At 41.6% G+C, this 22,493-nt stretch overlaps 1 protein-coding gene across 1 annotated transcript; it reads right to left on the reverse strand.

Annotated features, from left to right (window-relative positions):
* Nucleotides 1-281: 281 nt before the first annotated feature.
* Nucleotides 282-22,365, reverse strand: mfsd3 (major facilitator superfamily domain containing 3). The gene is made up of 6 exons (XM_035165571.2): nt 22,228-22,365; nt 20,904-21,714; nt 11,957-12,104; nt 7,601-7,701; nt 4,912-5,021; nt 282-2,741 (listed from the first exon to the last, which is right to left on the reverse strand). The coding sequence occupies exons 2-6, from the start codon at nt 21,601-21,603 to the stop codon at nt 2,535-2,537; spliced, it is 1,266 nt and encodes a 421-aa protein (XP_035021462.1). The 5' UTR covers nt 21,604-21,714; nt 22,228-22,365; the 3' UTR covers nt 282-2,534.
* Nucleotides 22,366-22,493: the final 128 nt, after the last annotated feature.

Genomic DNA, 22,493 nt, shown 5'->3' on the forward strand with positions numbered 1-22,493 from the left:
ATGTAAGCTGGCCTAATCCTCCTTCACAGCATTTGTTGTGTCATTAGAGCTGTATGGGTTGTAGATCCTGTGACACAGCCCCTATTCACTCCTGTAGCCCTCAGCCACTACACAGCAGAGAGAGATGGTGCTCAGAGCTGCTGTAAACCACAGTGGATTTTCAGTCCTTAAAGACCACACAGGACCTCTCCCCTGAGGACAGAGTGTGGTAAAGATGCTGACAAGATGTCTCTCTCTTACTTACACACACACTCATGCACATAAAGAAACAGACTCTAGGATTCACTCAGCAGCTTTATTTCCAATCTCAGGCGACACAGTAGCTGAGAGACAGCAGATGCGCTTTGCAACATGTGGATGAACAAGTAATGACATGACATCACCAAAATTTATCATGTGGTCGACAGCAGGTGACCAGTTGTCTTATTCCCCCTAAACTTGCACAGATCATTGCTTTTATTCAAACCAACCCATCCTCATCTCACCTGTCTTTCTCCTTTCAGCACAAATTACAATTAGATTAGATCTAATGACTTATTTTCTACTAATACATTCACCTGCATAAATTATTTAATTTGATTCTCCCAGAATGTGGTGAAAAAAACATTCTGTGCTGCTGTTTTATTCACATTTTAAGAGTAATTTAAGGAAATTACTTTCTAGAGTATACAGTACCATGAGAGTTACAGTATATTTTATAATACATATTCGTTTAATTGTACATAACACACAAATACTCAACTTACCAGTTGTTCTGGTCTTTCAAATTTTATTGAGAGCAGTGTTGTTAATGAGTTAAAAAACCGAGACAAGATGGCACCATGCTGTGTGTAAGGCTGAGGTTTCCTAAGGGAAGTAGGTTGACTGCCGTATAATCAGTACCATTTATTGCATTAGCCTTTCTTCAAACAACAATTTACAGCTAAATACCAGCAAATTTTTCAGGAAAGTTAATTAAGCTAGAAAAGGTGAGACCTGTAAAATAAAGCAGGATTTTACTCTGGAAATTCAGTGACTGATAAACAGAATAAATGTTCCTCATTCAACAACTGAAATTTTCTTTTGTAAAAGAGACAGTAACTGAAGATTTACATGGGCTACCAGCTAAAGTAACCAAGGCCTTGTTCAGACCTGGTGTTAACATCCATCCTGAGAGATCTGACCATAAGTCAACAAAGTTAAGTTCGTCTGTTCACACCTGGTATTACAATGAGGGTGTCTCCTGTGAACATTTGTGATCACATGCGAATAAACACGTATGTCATTTGTGTTCCCAAAGAACGAATTATGTTTTTACCCAGTTGAATTTAAGGATGTGTCAGTTGACAATGTTTGTGTGTGTGTGTGTCGGTGTGTTAGTGCGAGCAGAAGAGAGAGATAGAGCGAGAGGGAGAGCGAGCGCAGTCGGGAGGGACTGAAACAAATCTTGGGCAGCTCAGCTATGAAGCAAGATTTTACCAAATTGAGAAACAACGTCAGCCATTATGTGATTGTCAGTGTTGATATTGTGGCAGAAATCAACCAATCAAAGAATGGACACTGAGTGGCGTAAAAACACATTTAAACTGTAGCGGGTCAGAGACGTCAGCTGAGTAGCTGGTCCCTCATATGTGGCCTAGCGTGGAATTATTGTTTTTGAAAAGACTGTGGTCACATGCGTCCCAGACCTCCTCCAACTGTAGTGTGAGGGATCAGATCTCAGGACACATTCAGGAGGCACCTAGGTGCGTTCAGACCTGAACTTAGCGCTGACCACTTGTGATCCCAACACTCTGATGTTAATACCAGCTCTGAAGTAGTATACGTATGTGTTGAGACTACTTTTTGTGAATGAGAGAACGCTCTACTTGGTGCAGTTACCGTGTAAAACATCTGCCTCCTGTGCCACGTACCATACGATGCTGATACGAGGAAGTAGAGAAGCATTCATTTAGAACTGTAAACCATAGAAACTCATGGGAATGACGCACATATTCATACAAAGCACAAAATGATAGAAGAAGCATCACAGAGTTGTGATATTGCTTTTGGCTACAGCTCTTATTGCTGACTTATCAAAACATGTAACATGGCTCAGATCATGAAAAAACTGCTTTGCTTATATTTCTTAAGGCCCTCGTACAGTATGACTGTACATCGCTGCCCCGCACATTGAACCCCAGCAGTTCATCTACCGACTGCATGTATCCTGTCCAAAAAACTGCGAACAACATGCCAACCCTCACCTACATCCGTATCTGCAGGTTTCATCGTGCTACTGTAAATATTAAGACTTTTCCAAATGTTGTAAGTGCAACACAAAATGTAAGGCCAGTTTTTCCAGTGAAATAAATAAAGAGTTTGCTCTGTAATAGAGTAAATGAGCAAATGGCTGATTTCTCCTTAAACATGGAAAACAAGAAATCTAACTTGTTCAAGTTCCTTTGTACTTAGATGATTTACTGAAGTCATGAGGGGTATGTTTGATGGGACCTCTGAGGTGTCTACATTCAGCACCTGCAGACGCCCCCGTATCACGACCTTTCACCCTCATGTCATTTGGGCGGTTCTTTGAGCTGGTGTTCCCTGAGAGCACCAGTGAAAGTAGCCGTCCACACATGCAGGGCCGTCCCGGCAGAGAGGGTGAGGAAGAAGAGGAAGGCAACTTGGAACCCAAACCAATCCACCACGCCTCCAGCCAGAGCGCTGAACGTCAGCTTCCCCAGCACCTCCAGAGTCGCCAGGAAACTGTAGTGGGTCGCCTGAAGGGAGAACGTCAGCCGAGAGGAAGGAGGAGGACGGATGATGAGAAAAAGGAGTTGTTTAAAGGAGTTGGTGAAGGAGAGGAAATTGAGAGGATAAACAGGACAAGGGGGAGAAAGAGGGTTTGGGAAAGACAGAAAGACAATGTGAGTTAAAGGAGAGTGTCACATGGGTGGAGAAGGTAAAAGTTCTATCCTGTCTTATACATTGATTAAACTCTTAAACCTTTAACACAAAATAACTCACTCAAACCGAGGAATGTGTGATTTGAATTCTTCAGGTAGTGTAAAAAAGTGTAAAAGGGAAAAATAATACAGAAAAAAAGATTGAACAAAAAAACAAAAACAAAATGAGGGTAGCCTGAAAGAGACTGCGTGAGATCATGGCCTGAGACGATGGGAGGCGGCCAAATGTAGAAGAGTATCTGATCCCAGCCTTAAGGCTTTCAAGACGGAATAAGAGTGAGAGAAACAGAGGGAGAGAAAGAGATTGGGGGGGGCAGTGATTACCTAATCTCTCTGAGCCTCCTCTCTCTCTCTCTCTCCAAAAGAGCCACATTCACCAGGTGAGTGCAAAAGAGGACTCTTGTGACTCTATTGATTCTGATTGGCTGATTCGTCTCAGTGGTTAAACAAACAATCTTCCCATCATACGAATATAAAAAATACTAAAACTTGTTTTGAACTCACCAATTGAACAAGGCCATTCTTTACTTTGTCTACAAACAATACATAATACATTCTTAAAAGGACAAATACCAAATATTAGCCGGTAAATAGAGTGGATAAAAATGAATTGGCAAATTTTGATGATTATTTAATCAATCGCTGGAATTGAAGTTGTTGTTTTTTTAGTCGAAGGACCACAGGCTTCTACAAGCACTAAAAAAAGTGTTTCGGTAGCATTTCATGAGAGCCCATGAAGAACGTTTCTCACTGGAAAAGAAAGACTGGAAATGAAATGAATCCACTTCCATTAGAGTGGAGGAACTGGTGGTGAGCTGAGACCGTATCTGAGCCGTCGCTGAAGGTCTGCAGGCCGAAGTAGAGAGCTCTGAGAGCCGCTGTGACCACGGCTAAGTGAAGTGCCTTTATCCTGAGCAACTTGTTTAACAGATTTGGTTACGTTCTCCTGGGGATCGTTAACAAGCACTCACACTATCAGCTTTCTGTCATTGGATAGCGCTACCTTAAACAACACACACACACACACACACACACACACACACACACACACACACACACACACACACACACACACACACACACACACACACACACACACACACACACACACACACACACAAGTTCAGGTGAGCTAATGCTCTCCCCTCCGCATACACACAGATTCACACACAGCGACACACTAAAAAACAAACAGTATTTGTGTCATGAGAACCTCGCAAACCCTTCCTGGTTCTCATCATCATACGTTGTGATTGGTTCTCTCCTCTTGCAACCTGAAGCTGGTATCTGTACTGCAGCAGCCTGTGATTTCTTTTTTTCACCCTCCTCCTTCTCCATTTTGAGAGTGACAGCAATTTAAATGATAATTTGTCACCTTCAGAGATTGAGTGAGCGACGTCTGAACGGCAGTGCGAACAACGATCACCTCCAGGCAGCGATGGCCCAGTTACGGCAGGGACAAAAGGAGTTATGTCAAAGAGGAGAAAACGAAAGAGGAGAGGAAAAAGTCAGAGTGGAAAAGAGAGCATTTAAAGGACTAGAGAATGACAAAGAAGTAGAGTGAGGTGGTAGAGGAGACAATGCCACTGGGGGGACAAAAAAAGAATAGAAGCGATGAAATAGAAACTGGGTCTGCTTTGACTTTAGAGATTTTTCCGGTGGAAACAGCTGATGAGAACTGACGGGTGTAGGTGACAGAAGGTTTGGTACTGTACGCTGATGATTTCCCTCCACAACCCCCTATGAAAACCAAAGGATAAGACCTCACGATTACAAAATAGCACAGTTAAACCGAGACAAACGGGAGGAGAGAAGGGAAGGAAGGAGGGAGAAAGAAAAGAAAGATTGTGTTGTCTGTTTGTTAAGCCACAGGAGATGAACTAAGACCACAATAAACCCTGAAAATACTGACATGAGAAGTATTATATAACAGCAACGAGGGTCTCCAGAATAAGTCAGGTACATGAGAAAAGTATTTTTTTACCTGAATGCTTTCCTCAGCTCTCTGAGTGCAATGCATCATAGTTGTAAAGGTGAGCGTGGTGATGAGACCACCCAGGAAGTGTTGAGCGCTCATGCTGAGGATGGCCATACCTGAGGGAACGGACACATGCCAATAGAGTCAATGACAAACACACGACTGAGAAACACTGCAGTAAGTTTTACTGAGAGAAGTAGAAAATTGTCAATTTTACAACGTTGTCTGCTCGAGTCAAAGCAGAGCGGCAAAGCAGCTGTAAACGGTGAGCCGTTTGGAAGCCTCTCCTCTCTCCCATCACCAGCCCCTCTCCCCCTTGTCCCCGAAACACAAGCAGTGTATCCTCTGAGGGGAAGTGGCAGTGCAGTGTTAGCGGGGGAAACACAGAGGAACCACAGAGCCTATCTGTCTCTGCTCCCGCTAACACTGAATTATTCACTCAAGCCGCCAGAGTTTTTTGCCGAAGACTCTTCAGTCAGCGACACAAGACTGTTGGAGTCACACAGATACACCGACTGATCACACTGGAAGAGTGGGAAGCGGAGGGTTATCATGTAATATTGAAAAATCGGAAACTGAATGTTTTTCACGGTTGAGTTTTCCTGAGATCTTTGTTCTGGGTTGAAAGTGGAGGAGGGAAAGGCCCCAACTTTCAGTCTGAGAGGTTTGATAGGGGAACAGACAACTCCGACAGAGATGAATGATGCGGATTTGAATCCCCAAATGCTTTGCGACTGTGCCGCGCGACAGAATCAGATGTGTCATTCAGACATTAACAAGTGAATGGCTCTCTGGAGAAAGACAGCGTGTGTCTATCAACTGCCTCTGCATCATGTACTCTTGTGCTGTATTAATGCTGAACATCTGACTCAAAGGCTTGTACTGCAGGCCAGTGGTTCACAACCTGTTTTTGGAAATCCTTTCATTCTTTATATATTTCTGTCAGTTTATAAATCTGTGTGTCTTTATACCCGTTTAAACATTATCTTGCCCCTCTTCATGTTGACAAGCTATTGTACATGGAGCTGTGATTTCTGACTCTATTCCTGTAAAGGTAAAACAAAAAAAAGTAGAGAAAAGACATTTATTATAGGTGGTATAAATAAATAAATTATTCCTATCACTTAATTTTCATATCCCTCAACAACCTCTTGGGACCCCGGCCCAGTTTGGCAACCACTGCCATTGGGAACTGATGTAACTCCACTCAGTTTTACACGTGTCTGAGTATCGAGGGGAACTATACAGGAGGTGACAGATTTACAGCTGTCAGTGTGTAGGTCTATTGTAAAGTCCTACTGTTTGGATGTTACTTAACCTTTATATCAAATTACTCACCTGCCAGCGACACAGTCAGAAAACAGACTTTTTTTTCCCTTTACTATTAAGAATGGACAAAACAAACCTTATGTTACAAATATCCAGGGGCTGAACGCACCAAGAGAATCCCACAATGCAACAGTGCAGCAGTAAAGATGGTGAATATCAGTGTTTACTGTAGATGCTGTCTTTGTTGAATTTGTCAGTTGTTGCTGGTGAAAGCATCATTGTGACCATTGCTCCTCTTTGCTAACACACAGTTTCACTGTAGACTGTAGAGCATTATGACTTTTAGACATTTAACAATTCTCAATTCTCAGTCTCAATTAAAGTTCAGTCAGTGTGACTGTATTTGTGTTTCGTCAGGTTATACATCTATGGCCTAAAGTCTATTTACATGTAACAGCATCTTAGTGAGTGTGGGTGTTTATTCAAGGAAACGGTTTTAAAATGACCTTGTAGCTCTCTGTCAGAAATAATCTCTGTCCACACTAACTAACTAGAAATACATTAAACCTGACATGTTGAGGAGTTGTACTGATGTTTCTTTAAAACACTGCTCCTATCAGGCTTCTTCAGTTCTTCTCGAGTAAAAGGTGAAATGTCTTCAAGAAACACCAGCCAGTCTAGTGGTCTGTGTACTCATGTACAACTGCTGGATGATACCATGAGCTAGAGGATTGAGAATCAACATTCATGTACACAGCTCATGTGCACACAAGTTCCAGCAGGGAAGACTGACTCCTCTGGAGGGGGTTTCTTAGTTGCAGAAAATAATACTAAAAGAAAAAAAATATTTGAAAAGTACGAGCAGGGATTTCTTTGCTTGGATTGACACCAAGATGGAACTGTCACTGGCAGTAATACGTCTTTTACATCAAAATTAGCAGGTATGTGTGAGTTTTATTAAATGTGGGTAAACCTCTTAAGAAAAGACAATTGACTCCTTTAAACCCCTGTCTACTGCAGAGTCAGTGGACCTGGGAGTGAAATCCAATTGCATCCACTCCATTACAGACAAAAGTCCTATCTTAGTGGGTTTTTTGACCAGTGGAAAAGGGTTTAAGTATTAGCGATGCACCGCTGGTAATAAAGGCATGTCAAACCCAATCAGAAAGCGATGAGCGTGACTGTGTCATCATTTAAAAAGTCTCAAAAACTGTAGAGTAGAGTGGACATAAATGCAACTGTTACGCATTTTAAAAGTAAAATGCATTAGTGTGGACATAGCTTAACAGGGTCACTCCAATAACAATTATATTTCTTCACCTCCTGCTAATCACCTGACAAACTGAACTAAAGAATCATGCTGACACTGGGTTCCAGTTCAGTAGTTGCCTGTCGTCTTGTCTGTGACTGTATTTCTGTTTCTCACCTTTCATGAGTGGTGATGGTTCCAGTATGGTGAGTAGAGAGCTCTGGAAGACCATGCTGATGGTTCGCAACACAAACACACGTCGCATCAGAGCCCCGATGCTGAGGAAAGAGCAGCAAACGAGCCAAATATCAGAGAGATACTCACCAACTTTCAGGAACAAGTGTTAATGTTGAGCAGTGTGATACGTGGTGACAGTGACTCCAGGCTGGTATCATTAAAATTAGACACATTCTATGTTTCTTTTCATGTCACACATAATTATACACACACACACACACACACATACGGATGAGCACACACACTAACATGCTAACATGGAAGTAAACAAGTCCCCAGACACTAATTGATCCCTGTTAGTGCGAGAAAATCATCCCCCTGTGGGTTTTGGTTCATGACGTAATCAATAACCTAAGGAGATCCCCAGCATGAGGACGATAATTAATCACTGTTAACATACATGCACACACAAACACACACACAAAAGAGCTCGCACTGTTGTGTGACATCAGGGATTAATAATGCCAATCACTCAGAGGACGCCTGCCACTCACAGGACTAAGTGTGTGTTTATGTTTTTTTTTTTGCATGTAATTATTTATGTGTAAAAAAGACTGTGAGGAAGAGAGAAAGGGCCTGACACACACAGAGAAGGATAACGAATAAGAGTAACACCATGAGAATGTCTTATTCCACGATCGAGAAGTTCCATGCTCGTCGACCAAACGCTGATATCACACTCATTTAGTCGAAAGAAAATAAACATTATAAAACCAAGTATGCCCGAGTTGAACTGCTCGCTGTCCAGCTATTTTTATTTATTATAAACTTATTCTAAGGATTGTATAAGGATCAGGTTCAAAGTTACTACAATAGTAGTTATACAAGTTGCTAAATGTGGGAAATTTCCTTTTTCCCCTCAAAGAGTTTTTAAACATGTCTGCTACAACGACTGACTTGAAACAAAGGTCCCTGACCACACTTGATCCAGGGATCGGCTGGTTGATTGGGTGGTTCAGGGTTGTAATGAACTACTTTCAAAGTCAAATAATGTGCAGATTCTTTTCTAGATTAATCTTTTGATTTGTAAAATTGACCATCACAGTTTCTTAGAGCTCAAGGTTGTGCGTGTAGTGCTATTACAGCCTACAAATATTTCCAATTATTGCATTTTTGACATTTTAAGACCCCATGGAAATCCTAAACAAGCAATGAGCAAAATAGTCGTAAACCGACTGATTGAGCGACTCATTATTTCAGCTCTAGTACAAACTGCGTCTTTGACATTGAGGCCACAAAGTCAAAGAAAAGTATTGAGTACACCTGATTTGACTTGTTCATAACTATTTCTATATATCCAGTAATAAATCAACTGATCTCTCTCTCTCTCTCTCTCTCTCTCTCTCTCTCTCTCTCTCTCTCTCTCTCTCTCTCTCTCTCTCTCTCTCTCTCTCTCTCTCTCTCTCTACCCAGAAAACCAATCCTTCATCATTCACATGCTAAAGACATTCTTCTCTCTGCTGCTCATTTACCTCCCTTCTCAATGACAGTCTTTCATATCACGCACTCTCAAGAGATTCGGAGCGGGGTGTGTGTGCGTGCATGTTTGTGAGAAAGAGAACCTGCCTGGCTGCTACCTCACATGGGTCGGGCCCAGATAAGAATAGCCATCCTCTCAAGTTGCCAGTGGCAGTTGTAAAGGGGGTCAGTCACTGACCACTCAGCCGTTTCTGATGGTGGGGAGGACAAACCTTCCAACTGAGCTTTTAGAGGTGGGACCAAGCCTACTGCACAGACCCGTGTGTGTGTGTGTGTGTGTGTGTGTGTGTGTGTGTGTGTGTGTGTGTGTGTGTGTGTGTGTGTGTGTGTGTGTGTGTGTGTGTGTGTGTGTGTGTGTGTGTGTGTGTGTGTTGAGAAGAAGTAATGAAAGGAAAGTGTTCATCTGAAAATATAAGGTGGATATAACCGAAAATATAGACTTTTACACCACTGAGTCATAATATATGTGCTTTTAGGAATTCTTGGACATTTCTCATTTTTAACAATTTAGAGGACAAAACAAATGTTTCTATTTTCCGGACCCAGTGAATACAAGCACATTTTCCCTTATCACACTGGATTTTAACTTAAAATTATTAAATCTGTATCCCTACACTATACCAACTGTAATATTGCACATACTGGTGGACCAAAGGGGCTTCAGTAACATGTTGTATAATTTGTCTCTTCAGATTACTCCATTAATTGTGGGTTTAAATATCTTACTATTGTAATAGTCTGATTCTGACTGTTAAGTTAGTTTAAAAAAAAGTAATTCTCAAAACATAATTAGAAACATAAACTCTATTGAGAAACAATCCAAACCCAGTGCTCCTTGTTCTGTATAAAATCTTTCAACTTAACTGGATCAATCAGAACTCATTCAAATGCAGGCTTGGAGATTTAGTAAATATTTAACAATGATGATTGGTTTAAATCTATAACCATAAAATGCCTTTTTAGTTAAACCTGGTTTTCCCACAGAATGTCTCCCCATCTTTAGCAGAACAAGATGTTTATTCAATATACTACAGAGTAGATTTCCCATCTTTGTCAGTGTGTGAACATATTACTGCCTTTACAACTGAGGGAGTCTTTTTACAGGTGAGATGGAGAGAAAGAACGAAAGATCAAAAGCCAAAATATGACAATGACATCTTTTGAGAGTGCTCTCCCTTCAAAAACATTTTGCCTTTGGAGAAATGCTCTTGTTTGCTAGTGTCACTTTACAGGAGGAAAAAAAAACCTGGGAGCTGAAAACACAAAACAAAGACTAAAAGACTGACATCAGACAGAGCACAGAGCAAGATACATGTCAACAACCGGGCAAGCACACAAAGTCACACAAAGTACAAACACAGATACCAACAGCGAACCAAAAAACACAACTTTACCTCTTTTTAACAGACAAACTGTGTCTCCCTAATCTGCCTAAGATCTTGATGTAAAGGGGCCAAAAAGCTAAATAGCTAAATGTTTTCTAAGTGTGGATGGAAGAATGCAATCATGGATGTTTTCTTACAAATACAGTAACACCCGATGAGGAAACTAACACATTATCTTCCATAAAGGCATTGTTATTTATAGTTTCCATTACATCACACTGGCCATAGGCAGAGCTGTGCTATAATGTGATCCTAGTATAAGCAGACGTAGACTTATGCAACAAAGGCTGGGCACAAACGGCACAATGTCAATATGCTGAAGGGGAAAACATGTAAAGGTTCAATTCAATCATACGATTAAGACTTTTTATAGAAATTTTTCTAAAAGGTAGTTTTGTATACCAACAGCTTTTAAAACACTATACCAGAACAAAAATATTACATATAGGGATAATATTGGTGTTTCAGCACAGTGGTTACATCTAATCTAATACAATGTAATGCAGCCATTTTAATATATTAATCATCATCAGAGTTTAACATCTTAGTATCCATCTGTAAATCTGAGACTTAAATTCAACCAGAGTCGCTTGTCTCAGCACACAAGTATGTGTGTGTGTGTGTGTGTGTGTGTGTGTGTGTGTGTGTGTGTGATGGATTTGCTGCTCATGCTGTTCTCAAACCACACGCCAAGCAGAGGGGGTCCCTGAGCTCTCAAACAGAGCTGTGTTTACTTAAATTACTGCACGCACACACACACACACACCTCAGCAAAGAAAGCTGAATGAATTAGAGAAGAGGAGCAGGGTGAAGAGGAGGAAGATGATGATGATAACATGATTAGAGGAGAGAACGTGTTGATGACTGCGCCCCAGTGTTTGGATTCTGGAAGACGGTCACCTCTAACCTCTTCATGCTGTTTGAAATGCTCGTCCATTACACTTAAACTGAATGACTTCTAAAATTAGGGTTTTACTTTAACTATAAAAACAAATTCTTCTACCTGGCGAAATAATTGGTTGCCTAGCCTCCAAAGTCCCTCTCTATTCGCTATTGGTTCTGCGCTGAGACTATTCATTGAACATGTGCTTCTTTTTATTGCTTTCTATGACATTAAAACCTTTGGAGACATGTAACAGAATCCCTTTTGTGATGATATGTTTCATATTTTTTATGTTTACATGTATCAACAGATTAATTGAATTATTGAGAATATCACATTTAGCTTTAGGTGAATACGGGAAAATGTGGATTTGGTGTTGAGAACTTGCAGACTGTGTAGTCTTCTCCATCTTCTTAACAAATTTCACTCCGTTCCCCAATTAATTTTATACCTGCAAAGCCTGCAGAGTCGCCAAATAACACTGCCAAACCAAAAATATTGATGTCAGTGTTGACCAAAAGAGTTGGTGAGAGCGATAATGGTGGCTACCTGAACTGAGAGAGCAGCAGGCCTCCCAGGGACGACCCGCCGATGGAGAAGCCCATGGCGATGACGCCGTTCCAGAAGCCGAGCTCCCTCGCGGTCATGTGGTGATCCAACAGGAAAAGAGGAAACATGGTGACTGCACCCTGCTCACCTGCAGTGACAGGAGGAAAAAAAGCGACAGAGAGAAGGACAAGAAGATGAAAAAGGGGAAGACTTGAATGAGATATCCTGGCAAATGTAGTGATGATAAAGTCTATTGCTGCAGAGTAAAATATGCAATTAATACACTGTGTGTTATGTGCTGTCTATTTCTGACTAAACATTATCATTTTCCACATACAGTCTGTGAGACATCTCCTGAGTACACGTGCCTGCTCCAATCACAGTCAAATACGATGAGCATGTTGAACCAAACTGTTTAGCCTGCAAGACTGAACAACACGGTTTTCCTGAGATGACGATTGCAGAATCAAATACAGCACACTGACACGCCGCGCACCTATTCCTAGAAAGTGTCAATAATAGATGCCTGACAAGAAAAAGAATACCCTCAGTCACTTTATCAAACGGGGGCCTAGCACTTTTCCTAAAGCACAAAAAGGAAAACACAACAAAAACACAAAAACTTCCGCAGATGAAATAGACCTCACAAAGACCTTTCAGTCAAAATAAAAAGTTTCTGTCAGGCAGTCAGACTTTCTCTGCGTGGCGATGAGTGTGGTGGTAATGTTCTGCTGAACACTACAGTAAAATATTCAGTGGCACTGACTATACGCCATTATTATATTAATGGAGACTGACTTCAGAAAGACAGTGGGACCAAGGAGCTGTGTGAGTGACAGCTTGGCTCCCAGACTGCTGTCAAAGACGACGCAACACAACTGACGACTCACACACTCAGTCAGCCAGGAGACAAACAAAAATAGAGAAAGAGAAAAAAAGACATGAAAGACTGAAAGAAAATAATAATAAGAGAAAGCTGAGAAGCTCCCAGTGATAGGGAGTGCAGCAGGCGGCAGAACGAGAGTGTCACCGCTGTAAAACCCAGCAGAAAGGTGGGGAAGGAAATGTGGATTCTCTGTGTAGGAAACACTTGTCTCTCACTTCTGTCACGCATGTTTCACTGATGGCAAATTACACACTGACAGGGACGACTACTAGGTTCAAGCTGGTTAAAGTCAAATTAATCAGAAAGGCTTGTGGTTACTAATCCTAAACATATCTACCTGTCTGACTTACAAATGTGTTTGTTTGTTTTCTAGATTGTCAGTCATAAGAGGAATATGGAGACAAGATCAGCCAATGCTGTGAGTTTACAGATGTCCTTCATGTCACAGAACTGAACAGTATTCTGCCTGTATCAGCCGGACAATAAACCAAATTTACCAAAAGAAGAGCTGCTCTCAGTGGAGTTCATACCGCCTTATAAACACATTTAAATTCAAAAGATCCAGATTTGTATTTGGATCTGCACTAAACTAAAAAAAACAATACTGGATCTGACCCCCGATCAGGATTTGCACCAACATTAAATGGGTTCTTCCTTGGATCCCCCCCCCCCATGAATTGGTGGAGCAGTTTTTGCGTAATCCTGCTAACGTACAAATAAACGCAGACAAAAACATAACCTCCAAGTCGAAGATAAATAAAACTCTGATCCAAGTTGATTCAGTACAGTTCTGTACAGACTGAATCCCAAACTGAGAATAACAACAATTAGCAGTGGGGAGGTCAACCTGTCATTGAACGCACAGTCCAGTACAGACAGACTGTGCTATAGCTCTAATGGTTAACTGAGGGAAAATGATCATCCACTTATGTATTAATAAAATGATATTACTATACTATAGAGGGGAGATTGAAAAAATAACAAAAAACATCTTGTTTGGTATTTTTCATTTCTTTCTAACATGTTATATAGTCCAGGTTATTGATCAATTCATTACAAAAAAACATGATCATTAGCACTACTTGTAGCCCTGCAGAATATAAAGACTAGATCATATTGTTGAGTATGACACATCATTTAAATTTGTAGAACAAAAGTGTTGGGAGCTACGTATGTCGATTTTACTTTAATTATGAGTCGATCTTCCTAATATAAATACATTAGCATCACTCCACACACCCAGTGGGAGCTGCACTGATACCCGTATACCCTCCCTGTGCATTATTCACATCGTAATCTGTCATCCTCGGCACTGAACTGTTTGGAGCTGCATCAACTGCGCAGGAACCATATTAGTCATAATAAAGTCAACATTGGCAACAGCAGTACCCATGATGCCTGGGTTGTTTACCCATGGTTCTGTGCTCCTGTGCCTGTCTGCTGCCTGTTGTTTAGCTCAGAGCTTTCACAGTCCTGACTTCAACTAATTATTTCTTTAAAGTGGGGGAGGGGATGGGGGGGTTACAAACACACACACAACACCAGGCTGATTATTCCTTTCTATAAATATTCTCAAAGCAACAATTGTCCATTTCAGCAGGGATTTCATTAAACATCCGCAAAGATTAAACAAGCAGAGAGGAGGGGAAGGAGGAAAGGGTAAAACAAGAGAGGAGGGGAGAGGATGAGAGTGATAGAGCAAGGGAGAGAGAGGGAAAAGGAGGAAAGAAAGTGACAACGAGACCAAAAAGAAATAAAGAAAGGGGCAGAGGGCAGTAGGCGAAAAAAGAGGGAAGAGAAGAGAGATGTGGTGCAGGAAATGACAAACATAATGTTTTTTTTTTTGTTTTTTTAAAGATGTGAGTTAAACATGACTGGAGAGATAGGAGAGCAGCCAGGGATGGAGACAGTTGAAGACAGAGGGAGAGGAAGGGGGCAGATGAACAGAGACATTGTTAGGAGGTTAGTGAAGAGGAAACAGAGGCGAGGTGGCAGCCTCAAAGAAAGGTCTGTGTTTATGTTTACATTGAGCTCAGAGAGACAAAACTGTTTAACATTAAGAGAGCGGGAATGACAGAAAGAGACAGGGCAAAATTGTTTTATCTTTCCCACTTATTTAAAAGGTGCTTCTTCACAACATCTACTTGGAAGCACGAAGTAGGGTCCGAGACATCTGACACAAAGACATGAAGAAAGGGGAGAGAAATAAATTATAGAATGTATTTAAAGATGGATGATGTATCCACTTCCTCCCTCCCACTATCCACAAATAAAGCCAAAATATGCCAAATAAAAACGCTGCCATCTTGCACATTTGAAGCCAGAGTCTGCGTGGTAGTGATCGCGGGATGGAGACGCAGAGGTCTCACCGACACATGCGCTCCAACAATCATGAGTTTCATCCTGTAATTATAGCATCAAATAACTATATCAAATTAAACTTACACTTGAATACAATTCAGTGTGATAAGAACTACTCAAAATGGCAGAAACCATCTTTGACAAAAAATTGAATTGAGGTGAACTATGACTTTTTTGTCTTGCCCATGTCTCATCCACTTACATGGAGGATGCCGGTTTTAAGACCATTACTGCAGCCAACCACCAGGTGGCGAATTGAGACGCATTGGCTTCACTTTTGAGAATCAGTCATGTCATCCATCTTTAAAGGCAGACTATGAAATAAGCCCATGTAGATTAAAGGCCCTGAAAAGCTTTTTTATTCATCAGCTTTTAACTATGAATAAAAAAATAAGAGAAGTTTTTAACAATTTGAGTTATTTCACATCATTGCACCACAACCACGTCGTCCTGATGAGACAGATTAGCTGAGTTATTGACCGTTACTCTCTTAGTGTAATACCTTAGTCCAGGTTTGGTAACATTAATTTCTTTGCTTCACATCTTTGATTTCACCAAATAGATATAGATCAGAGGGCAAACAGAACTAGTGCCAGTTGTTCAAAACAGGCGTCTCAATAAGCAATACACTGGGTGACACTGGCACATTTCTGTATTTTGATAATTGTTAATGTATTACCAAAACAATTATCAGTAAAACAGTTAAGATGGGAAAAATATGAATGTGTTGCGTTGCATGTCGTTGTAAATGGTGCGCCTACATTTTGTGCTGGTGATCTTTACTTCAGTATAGCCCCACTGCTACTAGTGGAAAGAGTTAGTCTGGAGCCCAGGGGTTAGATGAGGGCGAGAGGTCAACAAGGACAGTGGGGTCATATCACGACCTCCTTGCTCCAGCTTCGACAAAAGAGCTGGCGGAGCAGGAGAGATCACTGAGGACACACAGTCACCCTGCACAACATTATCACTCCCTGCTGCGTGCAAGGCAAACAGAGGCAGGTTTATACATACTGCATTTTACACACACACACACACACACACACACACACACACACACACACACACACACACACACACACACACACACACACACACACACACACACACACACACACACACACACACACACACACACACACACACACACACACACACACACACACAGGCCTATGTGCATACACATGTCAGCTCTTTAAGCTCCCTGAGGAAAAAACAGTAAACAGAGCCTTGTCTATACACAATTTCACAATATCCTATGAATACTAGTCTTTTGACTTACACACACCCATACGCACACACACTAGTGTGAGTCCCTGCAGATCAATGCAGGTGTCAAGATGTTCTCTGTGGCCCTCCGGGCTCACGAACATGGGAAAATTCACTTTGCAACTCGGTAGAAGCAAAAATAACCACTATGTCTTCCCGCCCATCCCAATCTTGTTAGATTACAGGGTTGATTGTTTGTTGTCTGTGTTTATTTTCTGAGAAATATCCATTCAGGGTCTTACAGCAAATACACTGTCCCAATCATTTTCAATTACGTTTTAGATATTGCATGAACTCTGGGTTACACACCGTTTGGGTTACAGTCTTTCCAATGATAAAAAGACAGTGCCTTTAGAAAATATTCAAACCCCTTTCCTTTTTGCACTTTATTGTTGCAGATTAAAATTTCAGATAATAAAATTGCCATTTTCAAAACCAATTTACTCTCAATTACCATCGACACATCTCAGGGATGCATCAGAACACAATATAGCATCACAGAAAAGGGTCTGAATACTTCTCTAAATTACAGACAATTATTTCAGTTATTCATTTTTAATCAAATCTGCAAAGGTTTTACACTTTATTGTGAATTATTGACAAAACTTGGCAATTTATCCATTTACGATTAAACAAAACAATAAAGAGGGCAAGAATGCAAAAAAAAAAAACACCAACCAAAACTAGGAACACAGTGGAGTAAATACCCACGCCGGGGCCCAACAGTTCCCTATAAACTCACCCAAGACGCATCAAATTGCACACAATCATAGATGTCCCCTAAATATCCCAGATTTTTTCATCAAGATCCATCAAGATCCATGCTTTATTCCCTGGCAAATGTCAAAATTATCCAAAAGCCCATACATTTGAGTTTTGATCATTAACTCAAACAAAACTGAAAACACTGCATTTGGATTTAGCTCATTATGTGAGATTTATGTGGCAAAGAGAACACGTTGAAAGATCTTGCACCTGTTTGTGTCAGCATGCAAAAATATGTTTACTTCTACAGCCATTTTGCTCTTCGTCTCTCTCAGGGCACCATGTGGTGGTTGTTCATTAATTCATCCCCTCCTTCAGCCTCCCTCCGCGCAGTCCCTCTTTTGCCCTCTGCACCCCCTTCTGTAAGTTTGTCTCTTTCCCACTCTTCCACCACCACTCCATCTCTCACAACTCCATCATCTCTGCCCACTTGCTGTTATCCATCAACTCTTTCAACAGACTGGACCTCAGGTCTGAAGACAATACAGGGTTGATGCAGAGCAACAAACATGTTCAATACGCAGTTAATGATACTGTTCCACTGTCCTCTTTTAATGAACATGTCTACATGTACCCCCCTTTTCACCACAACAGTCCTGCAGGAAAACTTCATAAAGGTTTTATCAGTTTTTGATGAAACCGTTGCGACCATGTGTTATTTCAAAGGCTGTAGATGATGGCGCTATTGAGCTGCATTGCCTCATACTGAGATGTGCCCCTATTATTTTGTTTACCACATTCATATCAACGAGGACCTTTACCTCTATCTAATTTAATGAGAGCATATTCTAATGTTACTATTAGATCTCCTAGCTGTCATTTTGGAGGTTAGGTTAAAGCTCAGTATTGGATCAAAGCTTTTCTCTTTTTTCTCTCCGTCCACCTGCTCAGTTCTTAGAGAAAGCCACCACCTCTTCTCACTATAGTTTACATCTCTTGTCAAACATACCGGGTCCCTACTTTTAAAAAGTGCCATCACTGATGTGTGCACCACTATATCATGACCTGCACTAGTGTTTCCTTATTACAAACAATTTAGATATGGCCATTAAATAATATACATTTATAGAAGGCAATATACTAATAATTATCTTCTTTAAATTGTCAAATTTTAAGTAATTAACTAAATTAACTAACTTGAGTTTGCACCTAAAGATAATAAGAATTGCCATTTCAGCAACAATTGCTGTGTTTTAGCTACAGGGTTGTTTCCCCATATGACGACAACAACATGACACTAAAATATTTCTATCCGTTTGAGCATATTCACAACTCAAAATTTCACTTTTTTGCCTCCGTCTGTTCCTTTTTCCCTTAATACTTTATTTCTCACCCCCTCACGCTCTCCGTCCATCTCTCAGAGACTGTACCCAGACAGTTATCCCATCTTGCACAGGGGGAACAGTTCAGACATGAGGCCCTCAATGATTGGCCGCAGCATTGGACGCGGCACAAACTCAGAGTTCATTAGTGATAGATGAGGGAGAGGGGTCTGAGCTTGGTGTGTGTGTGTGTGTGTGTGTGTGTGTGTGTGTGTGTGTGTGTGTGTGTGTGTGTGTGTGTGTGTGTGTGTGTCAGAAGGGGGGGGTTCAGACAGGCAGATCACAGTCTCACACAAACATACCCACGCACCCCCTTGAACAAAAACAATACTGTCTCACATTGACAATTATGCTGGCACATCCAGGCATAATCTAAAATATTACACAATCCTCCCCGTCTACAAAGGTGGGAAATATGTTGACGACTACAACAGGAAAGGCTAACAAGCGACAAGGCCGTCAATGTATGTCCAGAGCTCAATCACTGAAAACACTGGGAGTAATTATTGTTGTAATCATGAGCATCAGCCGATAGCGTGTGTGCTCGTGTGACAGAGAGAGTGCTGGGGGGCTGCTCCCTAGACAGATTATGGGGTCCAGCCAGCCTTCACATTTTGTCTAGTAGTGTCGTCTGCTGTGGCTCATCCGATTACTAAGCCACCCTTAACACTCTCTCAACACACACACACACACACACACACACACACACACACACACACACACACACACACACACACACACACACACACACACACACACACACACACACACACACACACACACACACACACACACACACACACACACAATTTAAAAACAAAGACATATACATTCATGGGCATACACCAATAAAGACTATGCAAATGTGAGGAGACAATTATATTCCCACCACCCACGTACACATAAACACACATCAGCATGATGCGCCGTCTTTCATTTCAGTTTCTGAACGCCACAGACACAAAGACACTAATCCTTACATAATCCCCTTCTGCTACCAAACACCAAACTCTGGTCAAATCAACTCTCTCTCCCACACACAAGCCTTAACTGTTTGAAAACTACTTAATTTTTTTAGAAACTTTCTTACTGGAATTAACTGACTGACAAATAAAAACTGTCTGCATGAACTTAAAGGTAGTGTCTAAGTTTTCCTGACTGAGGCCCCAAGTGGCCGCAGCAGCACAGCAGTGTTACAGTAGCACAAGTAGAGACGAGTTGAACAAGTCAGAAAACTGACTCCATAGCCCATCAACATCTATGAGAAGTTTGCAAACATAGCTAATAATAGCCATAAGCTAAGAGGGCAAGTGAGGGTGTAGCATCAACAGCCCAAGAGTACATTCAAATGAATAAAGGTGGGTTTTATTTCTTATGCATTCAACTTTTCATTTGCAAGGGGGAGAGTCTAATTCATTCTCTTAAGAGTTACTTATTTCAAAATAACACTGTCTTCTCATCATACTGCCTTAGGTTTACACTTTATGTGACATTACAAATAACTGTTTCATCTAAGAAGGGCCTGTACTTCTCAACGTGCACACGGGACCTGTTAAGACAAGATAAACTGCCTTACAACAATTACCCCACAGTCCTATTTCATGTGCTCGCTCACGACTTCAGCCTTCATTGATGTGTCAACGGAGACATCTAGTGGTGATCTCTGGGCCCTACACTACATCTGAAGAAAGGTTCACAGTGGGACAAAAGAGAGAATTTCAGGAAATAGAACTGTCCATTGCTTATGGGAAGTTGTTTTCTTTTGCTGTCTAGTTTGTGAAGTGGAAATTAAATTAAATTGATCGATTGATAAAATGGTCACCCATTTCTACGTAGATGTTCAGCAGCTGTTCCTACTTCAGTCTTTTTCTTGCTCTCTCTTTCTAACTGGGTTCCTGTGATGATCATTCAACCTGAAAATTTGATAAGACCTGCCACAATTATTCGATTAATCAACTAATAAAAACAAAAGGAATTTATATATTCATTGTTTTAGTCATTTATCAAGAAAAACCCAAACCGCTCTTTTGTTTTTAGCCTCTCCAATGTGAGGATTTTCTGTTTTCTATCCGTTTATATCATTACAAACATAAAATATTTTGACTGTTGGTCCAGAGAAAAAAGATTTGAAGACATTTGTTTTTGCCACACTTAAAAGGTCAGACAATTAATAGTTAATTATACATTTTTGACACATTAATTGAGAATAAGAATTATTTTCTGCATCAGTCCAACAAATAAAAATTTTTTTCATTGGAAAATGTTCTGAAAAACTATTAGTGTCAATATAAGGTATAATAAGTGAAGAAATTATAGTTTAACCATATAGTCATTTACTCAGACTTACCCAGTTTGTATGTCAGGACATACAGGACTGTCCATGGCGTGCCAGGCACTGCAAGCATCTTCCTCCACGCCCTCCATGGCGTCATAGCATCCGATCCCTGCACCCCCCTCCTGCTGCCATCAGCCTGCTGGCCCCTCAAAGTCTCATCATCCAGAACAGGTGTCCCCCACACAAACAGAGCCACCCCTGCATACACAAACGTCAGCAGCATAAACATCCAGCTCCATCCAGCCACGTCAATCACCGCCAGCAGCCCACCGCCAGCGAACACCGACCCAGCTTTGTAGCCCACGACCTGAGCCGTGTTGCCCAGCCCCAGCTCCCCGCGACCTTTCAACAACCTCACCGCTGCTCCATCTACAGCAATATCCTGGACAGAGGCCAGGGTGTTCATGGCCAACAGGGTTCCTGCCACTCCCCAGACATGTGCTTCTGGGGCCAAGGCAGCACTGGTGAGGCATGTCAGAGCCAGGCCAGACACTGTCGCCACCAGCCAGTAACGCTTTGTGCTCAGCCGGTCCACCAGCGGAGCCCAGAGCACCTTGAGGACCCAGGGGAAGTAGAGGATCTTGGTGAAGCCGATGCGGGTGAGGGAGTGACCAGCTCCACGCAGGTAGACAGGGAGCAGGGAAGACTGGAGACCGTAGGGGATGCCCTGGACAAAGTACAGCAGGCCCAAAAACACTAGTTTGTCATTCATGATCTAGCTCCAGACGGGACTCTCTCACTGTGCTGACACTGCTGAGGTCCATGGGTCAGGTCACCGTCATCACACTGATGTAAAGGGAGAACCTCAGATGGACTGACTGACCTGGAATGAGAAGACAGAGTGTGTGAGGTTCAGGGACACATATGTTAAACCTATGGTACTAATGATGAAGACACAGGGTGGATCCACACTATCAGTATAGCTCCTGCCTGCTCAGCATGGTTTACTGCTGCTCTGCCCAGCTCAGGTTCCTGTAACCTGGCTAACGTTAGCCTGCTCAAAGTCAATCCACTAATGCACACAGACAGGATCAATACGGAGGCGACCACACTTTATTTCATCATTAAACTCAAACACAAACGTGACTTCACATCGCTGACATCACACTGACGCGTCTGACAGCTGAGTTAGTTGTCACACTGGCTGTTCAGCTGAGGTTAGCTAGCTAGCATGCTGTCATGCTGTCGTGGTGAAGGAGCCGCTTTACAGCACATTACAACACGTCAGAATTATTAAAGGATTATTTTTACAGTGAGACAACGCGTCCCGCATCCGCTAGGAGAGAAGCATTAACACATGCTGAGATATAAAGTTGTTAGCTTAGCAGCAGCTAACCTGAGACGGTGATCCGCTTGTTTACAGTTGAGGTCTGAATGAGCTATGAGGTTGCCAGGTGCGGTGACAGCAATCCGTATTCTGCAGAGGGAAAGTCCAGGGAGCAGAGAGCGTGTGTTTTCTGTTCACTGGGTAAAAATATGTTGTATTTCTTAGACTTTTAATCATTTACACGCCAGTGCATTTAAATCTATTTTATTACCCAACCTGGCAACCTTCGTCCAGCATACCACATGCACTCACTCTGGCTGGTGTGATATGTACTT

Source organism: Hippoglossus stenolepis, chromosome 9 (genome assembly GCF_022539355.2).
Source record: "Hippoglossus stenolepis isolate QCI-W04-F060 chromosome 9, HSTE1.2, whole genome shotgun sequence".
Taxonomy (NCBI): domain Eukaryota; kingdom Metazoa; phylum Chordata; class Actinopteri; order Pleuronectiformes; family Pleuronectidae; genus Hippoglossus; species Hippoglossus stenolepis.